Below are 13,547 nucleotides of genomic sequence, written 5' to 3'. Positions count from 1 at the left end.
CTCGGCCATAAGATTCTGCACAACCTGTGAATAAACCCTTTTTTGTATATAAACCCATACTTTCTTAAGTTCCTCGACTGTCTTCACTACCTTTGGTCGTTCAAGAAGGTGCTGCTTCATAATCGCCCAGTACTTCTCGATGGGGCGGAGCTACGGAGTGTAGGGAGGGTTAAACATTTTCGGCACGAAATTGACCTTATTGTCCGCATACCACTTCAGCACGGCCTTGGAGTATTTAGTGGTATGAATTTGGCCAGAAGATTGTGAGGACGTTGTGGGCCTTCAGGAGAGGAAGCAGCTGCATCTGGAGGCACTCGTTCATGTACACCTGTCCGTTCATCGTGTCATGGGTCACGAAAGGTACACCCCGCTTCCCGCACGTGCAAATGGCTTGCCAAACCTATAATATATTGGCAAATGTGGACATCTTCTGAGTGCGGACATGTTCCGGAACGCTGAACTTATCCTTGGTCGTGAAAAACAGGTTACCGGGGATCAGTTTGAAGTCGGCCTTCACATATGTTTCGTCGTCCATGATGCAGCATCCAACTTTCGTCAGCATGTTGAGGTACAACTTTCTGGCACGGGTTTTTGCCGACTTGTTCTGCTATTCGTCGTGATTCGGGGCCTTTGAAGCCCAGTCTTATTTGTGGTCTTCTGGACAAAACTTCGGCATATGTGCAGCTTCTTAGCCACATCCCGAACGGAGGCGTTCGGGTTTCGGTTGAAGGCCCCAATTACGCGGTTGTGATTTTTGGTGTTGTACGGAATACTTTTTCCTTCACCTCTGGGCTTCCGATCGGTGGTCAATCGTTCCTCGAACCGGTTAATCACTCGCGACACCGTGGAATTTGCGATTTCAAACGTTTTAGTGATGAACGATGCGAGAGATTTTTGTTCTCGTGATGAATGCGCAAGATTTTCTCACGCACGAGCTGGTCTTTCGACTCCTTTTCCGCGAGTTTTGATCACAGGACTTTAATGTTGCGGAATGTAAACAATGCACTATGTACTAAATCCACCCAAATTTTCATTAATTTCTACCCAACGGTTAAAAAGTTAGAGCAAATTCATAGTGTGGCAATTTCATCGTGGACACCCTTCATATGCGCTAGAGCTGTTCAAAATTTCAGGTCAATCAGATTTGATTTAGGGGTGCCTCAAAGCGCTCAAAGTTTCGGTTTATGACCCTCAAAAATCGCCGAAGGGGGAACCAAAGCAAATCGGAAAATTATTTTTTTTTATTTTCATGCCAAATGAATTAAAACAAACGAACACACACATATAGGATCTCAATGAAACTTCGTGTTTCTTTGGAGAGACTTAAATTCATCTTAAGACTAAAGCGAACATCTTACTTATACTAACACCACCAGGCCACAGACATATAATACTATGCATGTCGTGACCGAAACTCGATCTCATGACCTCTGGCTTAGAAGACTTAAACGCTTTCTTCTAGGCCACGGTTGGCGGCATAATGCATTAAAAAATCGAAGGCTGTTTGAGTCACCACACGCTTCGTAAAATGTAGTTAAGGCCGTTTTATCCTCAACTCCCCTACATTTTTCAAATAGTTAAGAAAACGCATGTTCGGAATTGAAAATTTTGAACCAAATGGTATCTTGTGTGATTTTTTCCGAGAAAACCAATGAAAGCTGTTTGAGCCACCGCATGCTTCGGAAAATGGAGTTATGGCTGTTTTTACCTTCAATTCCCCTACATTTTTCAATTATTTCAGAAAAAAGCAATTTCGAACTTGAAAATTTTGAACCAAATCGAACGTATTTTATGTCATTTTTTTCAACAAATCCAAAGGAGTCCATTTGAGCCACTGAATGGATTGAAAACAGGAGTTATGGCTTATTTACCCTCAATTTCCCAACATTTTTTAAATATTTCTGAAAAACCATGTTCGGATTTGAAAATTTTTAACCAATTGGAGCTTATCTTGTGTAATTTTTTTTCGAGAAATCCAACGAAGCCTATTTGCGCTACCGCATGCATTGGAAACAGGAGTTATGGCTAATTTACCCTTAATTCCCTTACATTTTTCAAATAGTTCAGAAAAAGCATGTTTGGACTAGAGAATTTCGAACTAAATGAGACTTATCTTTAGCCATTTTTCCGAAGAATCCAATGGAGGCTATTAAAGCCACCGCAAGCTTCGGAAAATGAATTGACAGCTGTTTTCCCCCTCAATTCCCCTTGGATAAAATCAAACAAGATACGTCCCATTTAGTTCAAAATTTCTAATTCCGAACATGATTATTTCTGAATAAATAGAAACATGTAGGGGAATTGAGGGTCAAAACAGCCATAACTCCATTTTCCGAAGCGTGCGGTAGCTCAAACAGCCTTCATTCGATTTCTCGAAAATAACCACACAAGATAAGCTCCATTTGGTTCAAAATTTTCAAGTCCGAACATGCTTTTTTTCTGAAATAATTGAAAAATGTAGGAAAATCGAGAGTAAAAACAGCCATAACTCCATTTCCTGAAGCGTGCGGTTGCACAAACAGCCTTCATTGGTTTTTTGGAAAAAAAAATCACACAAAATAAGTTCCATTTGGTTAAAAATTTTCAAGTTCGAACATGCTTTTTCTGACTATTTGAAAAATGTAAGCGAACTGAGGGTAAAACAGCCATAAATCCTGTTTCCAACGCGTGCGGTAACTCAATCAGGCTTCGTTGCATTCCTCGGAAAAAATCACACAAGATTCGTTCCATTTGGCTCAAAAAATTCAAGTCCGAACATGCTTTTTCAGAAATAATTGAAAAATGTTTGGAAATTGAGGGTAAAACAGCCATAACTCATGTTTCCAATCCGTGCGGTGTCTCAAATAGACTTCGTTGGATTCCTCGAAAAAAATTACACAAGATAGCTCTAATTGGTTCAAAATTTTGAAGTCCGAACTTGCTTTTTTCCGAAAAAATTGAAAAATTTAGGGGAATTTAGGGTAAAAACAGCCATAACTCCATTTTCCGAAGGGTGCGATGATTCAAACAGCTTCCATTGGATTTATCATAAAAAAAAATCACATTAAATAAGCCCTATTTGGTTCAAAGTTTTCAAAAAAAAAATGTAAAAGAATTGAGGGTAAAATAGCCATAACTTGATTATATGAAACGTGCGGTCGCTCAAACAGCCTCCATTCGATTCCTTGAAAAAAATTACATAAGATTCGTCCCATTTGGTTGAAAATTATCAAGTCTGAACATGTTATTGTCTGAAATAATTGAAAAATACAGGGGAATTCAGGGTTAAAACAGCCATAACTCCTGTTTTAAATCCGTGCGGTGACTCAAACAGCTCCCATTCGATTCTCAGAAAAAATAACACAAGATAGGTCTGTTTTTGTTCAATGTTTTGAAGAATTAATAGGTTTTTTTCTGGATTGTTTACGAAATACAGGGGAATTAGGGGTTAAAAAGGCACTATAACTCCGTTCGTAAGCTTGTGCGGAGTCTGAAACTATGTCCAATTGCTTCTTCGGAAATTTTCACTAAAGGAAAGTACTTTTTCATGGATTTGTCATCAACCAGTTGATAACTACGAGCGTAACGGCGCGTGTTTCAATCGGGATTTTCAATCAAGTTTTTCTTAGCGATAACGGTTTTTCGGCACGGTGATTTTCACTTTGAGAGATAGCCAGTAGTTTGAAGCAACATAGCGTGGTGAAGTTTTTTCGCTTCCGGTTCGAGCAAAAACGATATTAACGATAACACTATCTCACCAAAACACCAAATTGGATAGTGTTGTTATTGTTTTGGTTTTCGGTAGTGGCAGTGGATTACCATAACCAGCTCATCCCGCTGCCATAATCTAACCTGGAGCGTAGCAACGAAGAGCCTAACTTCAGGCGTTTAACTGCTCGAAAAGCTGTGATCTCTTCGGCTCCTTTTACATAAAAAGGTTGACTGGCTCACTTAAGCATCACGTGTTGAAAATATTTGGATTGAGTAGAGCATAGAACAACGAAACGTGGTACCTTCGCCCTTCGCGTTTCCGTTATTCGCCTAGGGTAAAGGGCTGTACTACTCCTCTAGAGAGTGGGTCTGTTTGTTTTCCGTAGTAGTGGTAACTTAGCCTCTTGCTACTACGTGAGGCGCCAGGTTAAAAGGCTTCAACGGCTTGTACCTTTGTGCGCCTTGGGTCGTTGAAATTGGACAAGGGTAAAGCGCACTGTATCTGGTCATCGAACGAATACGTTACTAAATCTTCAACTCTACCTGAACATAGTTACCATATACTGTGTGACGCCAGCAACATTCGCTTTCGAACGAAATAACCAGCTAGCCTTATGGCTAGCTCGGAAAGCCCCCCGGGGGGAGGCTCCCCGCCGGGCATAACGTACAGCCAAACACTGCCTGAGTGGTTCGGTCCACACGAAGACACCGTTATATTGCAGATGAACCCAGCCGATGGGCACAACCTTCCGAAGAATCCTTTCACCATCAGCAAGTCAGTCCAACTTGACGGAGGCAAAATTGAATACGCCAAAACCGAGGCCAAAGAAACCAAGTACATCATCAAGGTTCGTGGTCGAAAGTTAGCTGAAAGACTATTGAAATTAGAAGCTCTAATCGATGGAACACCAATCCAAATGATACCGCACCCCCAACTCAACTTCTCGCGTTGCGTTGTTTCCTGTCGTGATGCCATTGACATAGACGAATCCGAGATACTGAACGAATTAAAAAGCCAATATGTTACAAACGTCCGACGAATCAAAAGGAAAGTTGAGCAGAAAACAGTAAATACTGCCACTCTCGTTCTAACGGTAGCGGGCATCGAAAAACCAGAATACATCAATTTTGGTCTCCTCCGTATTCCAACCCGTGCCTACTACCCAACCCCGATGCTTTGTTTTAAGTGCTTAGATTATGGACATACCAAAGTCAAATGTACAGCCAATGAAAGATGCCAAAACTGCTCTCAGGAGCACCCAGGAAAATGTGAAAATCACACATTCTGTCATCACTGTCAAAGTGGTCATTCAGCACTTAATCGCCAATGCCCAAAATATGTTATGGAAGACAAAATATGCAAGATGCAGGTAGATCTTAAAATGTCTTTCCCTGAAGCCCGACGTTTATATGAAACAAATAATAAACAGCAGTCATACGCCGAAATCACTTCACCAAAATCACCGCTACAAGAAGAAATTTACAAAAAGGACCAGGTCATCCAACAGCTGCAGCAAAAAATCACAGAGCTCGAAAGTATCAACAAAAATTTGCAGTCTAATTTTCTTAAGGCGAAAACGTGGATCCAAAGATCACAAAGCCTAGAAAGGAATCGCGCCGGAAGTCAAGACAGAAAGCAACTCTTGCCAACAAATGCCATACAAATTGTAGTCGAACCGCCGAGAAATGAAAACTCAACCAACGCTTCAAGAGCACAATCACAGCAGTCCAACCGCCCAAGTCGCTCATTGGCACCAGCTCAATCCCAAGCAAACCGTTCAACAACACCGATCAAAAGAAACCAAAGCGACTCTCTCAAACAAACGCAACCACCACTGAAAAAGCAAGCAACCACCCAACCACCTCCCGAATCCGAAGGCTCCGACGATCTAGGATCCGAAACCGAAGTACCAATGGACAGTTGCAGCCAGGATATGTTCTCCCAAAATTAAAATAGCAAAATGACCACCTCTCAAAATTCTTCAACACAAAACCCGTCCCCACAAGACTCGGAACATCAACAAGGATCGCCCCAACACAACCGCAATCAGGTACAACCCGTGACTCTAGAATCACCCATGCTCAACACCTCGACCACAACAAACCATCGCACAAATCGTAACTACAGTAGAAACCGCCCTCAAATAAGAGAAGAAACACTAGTCCTGCAGTGGAACGTTTGTGGTGCCCACCCACGCAGAGCAGAACTCCAGCATCTTATTACCCGATACGACCCAGTTGCAGTTGCCATTCAAGAGCTTCGTACATCTAATCTACAACGGTATGTTAACAACTTTACCTGGTTTTCATCTCCTAGCATATACCCTCACACATCAAGCGCCGGGATCGGAATTAGAAATGGTATTCCGTTCTCCCAAGTAAGCCTAAACACAAACCTTCCTGTGTGCGCAGTTACCATCGAAGTACCCATCAAAGTCACCATCTTATCGACCTACATCCCGAATAGAGAAACCCTCACAACATTTGAAACGGAGTTCGAAAACATAATCCATTCTCTTCCACACCCTCTTCTAATCGTTGGCGATTTCAACGCCCATAGTACAACCTGGGGTGGAAAACGCACTGATCGTCGCGGCTGTCTTATTGAAAAACTCAGCGCTGAAAATGCACTCATAATTCTAAATTCTCTTGACCACACCTACTTCCACCTATCCAACGGCACAACTAGTGCAATCGATCTTTCCTTGGCATCGCTATCCATCTGCAACCGTCTCTCATGGCAAGTCGAAAACGACCTGTGCGGTAGCGATCATTTTCCGATTAGAATCACCTTAAATACACAATCGAAAGTGCAAAAGTATCGTCCCCGCTGGCTAGAAAATCAGGCTAACTGGCAGCTTTTCGAGGAAACCTTACAAGAAACAATAGACCCTAACGCTACACCCACACTAAACGAATTAACAGAAGCAATTATCAAGGCAGCCGAGGCCAGCATCCCCCGCACTAGCGGATACTGCCAGCGCAAGGCCGTTCCTTGGTGGAACGAGAGAGTTAAGGAATTGATCAAAGATCGTAGAAAAAAATTAAGAACCCTGAGGAGTCTTGCTCCAGACGATCTCAGTTTTGCTGACGCTTTGAAAACCTTTCAAATAGCACGCAACGCCTCACGCCGCGGTATAGCGGATGCAAAAAAAGCTTTTTTTTCCTTTTTTCTCAGGGATTTTAAACCAAGTAGGTTTATTCATCCCGACTCAAAAAAAAAAAAAAAAAAAAAAAAAAAAAAAAAAAAAAAAAAAAAAAAAAAAAAAAAAAAAAAAAAAAAGCTTGTTGGGAAAACTTCGTTGCGTCTTTCTCCTCGGCAACTCCCACATCGGTAATGTGGCAAAACTTCAATCGCTTTTCTGGAAAGCGCAAACCATCAAGAATGGTGCTTAAAACACCCAACGGATTAATAGATGATAGTCAGCAAATCGCAAACTTTCTCGGTGATCACTTCCAATCCATGTCCGACCAACCACTACTTCCTTTCCCTCCTGCACCAAGAAGCACCCGTCATAACCGAAAAGCCATATCGGATTTAGAAAAGAAATTTTCTATCAACGAATTTTTCACTGCGACAAAATCAAAAAAAGGCCATTCTGTTGGACCGGACAACATAAGTAACGAAATGTTGCGTCGACTCCCTATTGCAAATAAAACACAACTTCTGGATCGTTTGAATGAGTTATGGGAAAATGGAACTTTTCCCTCTTCATGGAAGGAAGCAATAATAATACCCATTGCGAAGGCTGGCAAAGATCCCAAAATAGCAAGCAACCAGAGACCTATATCGCTTACTAGCTGCCTTGGAAAAACTATGGAGCGTATGGTTAATCGTAGGCTCGTTCAGTGGATCGAAGATCGACAATTGTGGAGCTCAAATCAATACGCCTTCAGAAAGGGGAGAGGAGTTGATCAATACCTCACGGAATTGGAGGCGGCGCTAGATGGTCCGTTTGAAAAAAAGCAACACTCCGAGTTAGCCTTACTTGACCTTAGTAAAGCGTACGATACCGCACAAAAAGCACCGATACTTGCAACCCTTGCAAAATGGGGCATCAGTGGAAAACCATATATGTTTCTGCAAGATTTTCTCACGAACAGAAAATTCAAAGGGTCGGTCGGTGGAGCTTTTTCCGAATTAAAATCCCAGAAAAATGGAGTCCCCCAAGGATCAGTCTTGGCCGTAACACTGTTCCTTATCGCAATGGAGCCGCTGTTCGAAAGAATTCCTCGTGGGATCCAAACCTTTGTGTATGCCGACGACATTGTCCTGCTTGTATCAGGTGTACAAGTCAAAAGTCTAAGGAAAAAACTGCAAAAGGCAGTTACTTCCGCTGTAGAATGGGCTGCTGAAATTAAGTTTACTATCTCATCAGAAAAGTCAAACATCCTTCACATCTGCCGTAGGAGGAAACACAAAGCAGTTCCCCAAATAACGATCCTCGGAGAAAGTGTTCCTGAAGTGAAAAAAGCTCGCATACTTGGAGTGACTTTTACTAAAACCCTCAATTTCGCGTCTCAGATATTTGAAACTAAGAGAGCACTGCAATCTCGGTTAAATCTGCTACGTGCCATAGGCGGCCGACCATATGGTGGTCAGAGGAACTGTATCCTGAATCTGTTCAAAAGCATAGGTGAGTCAAAAATGTTTTACGGCATAAACACGATAGCGAGAAAAGGCACCAACTCACTAAAAGCGCTCATGCCCACATACAACTCCGGAATACGCATCGCAGCAGGAGCTATGCGCAGCAGCCCAGTTCTGTCAATGCATGCTGAGAGTGGAACACTTCCGTGGAATTTTCGTCTCACTGAACGCCTCACAATTAATTCGATACGCATGCTTGGAAAACCACATGGTCTAATAACTCCCGCCTCGAAGAGGTCACTGGAGGCTTTCGAAACGCTTACGGGAAAAACGATTCCCACAATAGCTCGTTCTATCACAGTCAGCACTCGACCCTGGAACGCGGAAAATCCAAACGTAGATTGGTGGATCAAAAAACAATTCAAAGTTGGAGAAAACAATCAGAAAGCAGTCCAGCTGTTCAAACACCACTCAGAACAACGCTACACAAACTTTCTGAAAATATTCACAGACGGCTCAGTAGCGAATAACCAAGTGGGCTTCGGTGTTTCGTGTGAAAATAGACAGTCATTCTACCAACTCCCCGAACAATGTTCCATTTTTTCCGCTGAAGCAATGGCAATACTTTACGCCCTGAAAAATATAGCGGCCAAATCTAGATATCGTTCAGTAATTTTCTCGGACTCGGCCAGTGTTTTGGCAGCAGTGGACGCCGGTAATTCCCTGCATCCATGGGAGCAAGCGATAGAGGAAGAGCAGAAAAAAACTAAGTGCCACATTATGCTGGATTCCTGGGCATGTTGGCATCGAAGGAAACAGAAAAGCGGATGAGTTGGCGGCAAAAGGAAGAAACGGACCAAGGAAGTCAATTGAAATCCCAGCTCACGACGTTATCACCTGGGTGAGATCAGAGTTGAGAATTAAATGGGAAGAAGAATGGCAAAGTAACCGGCAGCTGTTTCTAAGAAGAATAAAAAACAATACTCTACGATGGATGGATAGAGAGGATCCCTTGGAACGACGTGCCCTTACCAGATTGAGAATTGGACATACCCTACTTACACACCTGGAATTTTTCACTAAGGGTATCCAAATGTGCGTTTCCTGCAATGAGCCGCTGACAGTGGCCCACGTTATTGGAGCATGTAGATTGTACGCGAAGGAAAGGCGAGACAGTGGTATCGACCACGATATCGTATCAGCATTGAACACAGTTAACGAAGATAATCTCATACAGTTTCTTAAAAGTGCTAATTTACTTCACAAAATTTAAGTTCTTGTAAATATTGTAAACCTTTTATCAAGAGGAAGAATGACCATGTCGGTTTAAATCCTCTCTAAATAAACAAATTAGAATTAGAATGGATTTGTTTTGAGTAAGAGAAAAGATATTGAATTTCTTCGCGGGTTTTACACTTTTTTCCCCATGCATTGTGCAATGATTTGAATGGTTGTTTGTCCCTGCTTCAAAGAAATGAAATTCAACAATGTTTTGAAAATATTGAAGAAAAACTAATTGTAGCGTTAACTTCTTCTGTAACTTTTATTTGCGAAAGTCAAAATTACTGACAGTTTTCGATACTATTTGGGTTTTTTTCAAAAGTTGACCCCTAATTTTCAAGATCATAAGCTGATAGAAAAAAAAACTGATGGCATAGATTTAGATTTAGCGCCCCACGATAAATTCACGACCAGCTCAGAAATTCTATGTTTTCCTCGAATTTTAGATCTCGACCACTCATACAAACACGAAGCAAACTCGATTGAGAACTTTTGAAATAAAGTATGAACTGAGTATGTAGATTGGGAAAAAATAATGAGTAAATAACAATTATTAAATTTTCAAAACCAATATTCAGGCCCTCCAGTGGCTTGTTCTAGTTACAGGATTGCAGAAAGACCGAAATTGATGTCAATTCGTAGAAAAGATTTTATAAATAATTTAAAGCAATCAGCATCAGGATTGATCAAACGAATAAAGATCAGATAGATAAAGAAGTTTCACGCTTCCATTTCCGCGAACCAGCCATCAACCCGTTTTTTTAAATAATTTTCATTCACATACCATTCCCTCCGGGGCCATCAATTCCGACGCAAAGAGTCAACTTGTCCATTTTTCATCGCCGAATCGAATTTTTCACATTTTCAATCTTTTCTTGTTTTTCTTCCATTTTTTGCTCCCGTTTCCGCCCTTGGACTCGGAATGTCGGACTCGGTCATCGGCGGCAATCCTGCCCTCAAACAGACTTTGCAATTCGACGATCGAAAATGCAAGATTGATGACACACTCGCTCGGTCTGGACGGTAAATTTGATATACGGGTCTCGACGTTCGGCACCAGCAACAGCATCCTGATCCACATCGAGAAAACTTCGACGAAAAGTTCAATCCGGAAGTAGGGGGCGGAAGTGAAAGGCGGTGCAAAAAGTTTCACCGAACTACGGAATCGGCCCAAGACAGCAGCATAAATAAACTGACTTTTTGTGCAACTGGACTCGAAGGCAAAAAATAACTTTGGTGACCATCAATCGTCATGCTGCAATGAACAACAGCTGTAAACTACACGTGCGGCGACAATGGAAATGATATCACAGACCGAGAAGAAAAATAAGAAAAAAAAACCCGGAAGTACAACTTCGGATGAATAGTTTTTGTGTTTTGCTTTGCCAGGGAAACATTCAACAAACATTTGTTGAAACGACAAAGCTACATGGAGTGTCGCTACAACGGCAAAACACGATGACTGCAATCGTTCCCGGACCTTATTGTGACAAATTGTTCGGCTTAAATTTCTTCCCACTTTAACTCGAAACGCATGTAAACTACTTACGCTCTACTACACACACGCACACACACACACTATCGATGTCGAACTTGAACGTACCTACTCATTGACACATACATGTATAGAATACGAATAATCGGCTTCGGATCAATTTATACAGTTTTTATTTCATGAATATTCAAGATTAATTCTTAAGTCGCTCTCTGGAGCCACCGTTCCCGTCTCATCAATCGATCAAAGCTTAACAAAATGATTTGTTCCAACTCATCAATTGGCCGTTTACAATTTTATTTTATTTTAAAAATTTTTGGAACTCCTTTTTTCATAGGGCAAGAAGTTTCTCCCGAAATTGGGAAAACAGAGACACTCTCTGGAGCCACACTTTATGGTCGTTTGTTAGAAATTGCACGAAAAATTTTCAAATGAAAGTTTTCTGGTTCTAATTTTAATGTTTCTGGTTCTAATTTAAATTTCTGTTTAACTCAATCAGAGATCCGGAGAAAGTTCATTTTTTTTCGAATTCCTTTAGCTAAAAAACTAAATTTGCGGACAATTAACACGATTTTAAATTATGCTTATTTCCACTAACAATAAGGCCGGAAAAAATATCAATTTCTTCTTTTGTCGATGTTCCAACTCTGAGTGACAAAAGAAGGATTTGAAATTTGTTCCGGCCTAATGAATTACAAAAAAAATCGTTAATTAACATTTTCATGCTTGAGTATGTAATAAAGAAAATTTGTATTGGAGACGGAATGTAGATTTTCTACAGTCCAATTTTCAGAGGTGTCGAATTTTCAGTAGAAAGGCTGAAAAAGAACCCCTTTTACGATTTAATTGAATTCCGATTCAGAGCTCAGAATGCTGATTTATCATTCTGAATTCTGCTTTTGAATTTCAATTCTTAATTGAAAATTTGTCATAAATTAAACTCAAATAATTTTGATTATATCATTTGAATTTTGGCTCTACTTTCTGATTCCTTATTTTGAAACCTGAAATCATATACTGGTTCTATATACTGGTTTTGAGTTCAAATCTTCTATTCAGGATACCATAATAAATTCTAATTTTGCAATTCTGAAAACTAAATTCTGGTAGCCTATTTAAAACCTTGAATATTTTTTTGGATTTAAATTCATTATTTGGGGTTTTAACTCTGACTCCCATTCAGAAAACAAAAAAAAAATAGTGATCGTAGTTTCGGATTTTTTTAATTTGAATACTGAATTCAGCTTCTGTATTCTAATCTAGAAATCCAATTCAAAATTAATCAGAGTTTATTGTAAAAAAAATCATTTTAATTCTGATTGAATTTAAATATGAATTCAGAGATAAAATTTTATTGAATTCGGATTGATTATAAATTCTAAATTCTGATTTATGCTTGAAAATTATAATTCCGATTCAAATTTTTAATTCCAAAGTCTTGACTGACTCTCAACTCTGATTGTGATTTTTAATTACGACTTTGAATAACGCTTCTGAAAGCTGATTGAGAATGGAAGATGGAAATAAAAAAAAAATTTAATGTGATACAATCATAAATTGAAGAATTTGGCAGACCGAAAGATGAGTTCAGACAACAAAAGTCATTCATTTCGAAATTCTTAGCGTCAATGATCAATTGCCATTTTAAAAAAAATAGAAATTTATTCCTATACTGGAAATATCAAAATTGCTTTTTTCGTGGAAGTTATCAAAAAGTCCTAAATTGGAATAAAAGTGAGAAAAAAAAACCTGAAGCAAATTTCGATTTAAAGGCATTTACTACAAATCAATCCCAAATCAGGAAGATCAAACATTTAAACTGAAGCTTAACTTTTATTTAAATATCTTGCAAAATAGCTTGGATCTTCAAATATCTAGACAGTATGTTTAAATTGTAATAAGATATTTTTTTCGAATTCTTTATAATTTTCACAAATTTTATCAGTTTCTAAATGTTCATGCAAAAAATTCCGGGTCACTTAGTCAAAATATAAAATTGTTTAAAAAAATCCGATGAAAGCCACTTACTTCCATTTTATGCTTCAAAGTTTTCATTTAATACTACGGTAAATAAATCTCTCCCAGGCAAATTCCTATCTCTCTTAACCGAACTTGACTTTTTCAAAGTAAAAACCTCTCGGCGAACATGAGGAAGAGCTCCAACTTCAGAGGACACAACACAATGTAAGACAATATTAAAATTTACAAAATAATGAAACCAATAAAACGAAAAATAACTCATGTGTAACGTTAAACGATCAATAATGTATGAACATATAACAAAAAAAACGAGTAATATTCTAAAATAAAAGTGGCAACGCCCCGATGAAAGGCAAACAAGGCTTTGGGGCGGCTTTCGAGCGCAGAATAATATTTAGTTTTGGTAAATGAGGCTTAACGATCATCTCACAATTGCTGAACGTTTTTCTACGCTTGCATCGTATTTATGGTCAAAAAACAAAAAAAAACTCTCTAGCAAAATGCGAAGTC

General features: G+C 39.7%; 1 protein-coding gene across 1 annotated transcript in view; it reads left to right on the top strand.

The window, feature by feature from the left end:
* Positions 1-11,172, top strand: part of LOC129738016 (uncharacterized) — a 344,832-nt gene extending 333,660 nt beyond the window's left edge. The window contains exon 8 of the mRNA XM_055729191.1: positions 10,527-11,172. Within this exon, the coding sequence (XP_055585166.1) occupies positions 10,527-10,680 (154 nt within the window). The 3' untranslated portion in view covers positions 10,681-11,172. The remainder of the gene's footprint in view (positions 1-10,526) is intronic.
* The last annotated feature ends 2,375 nt before the right edge of the window (positions 11,173-13,547 follow it).

This window comes from Uranotaenia lowii, chromosome 1 (assembly GCF_029784155.1).
Source record: "Uranotaenia lowii strain MFRU-FL chromosome 1, ASM2978415v1, whole genome shotgun sequence".
Lineage (NCBI taxonomy): Eukaryota > Metazoa > Arthropoda > Insecta > Diptera > Culicidae > Uranotaenia > Uranotaenia lowii.
This window is presented reverse-complemented; position numbering and strand designations above follow the sequence as displayed.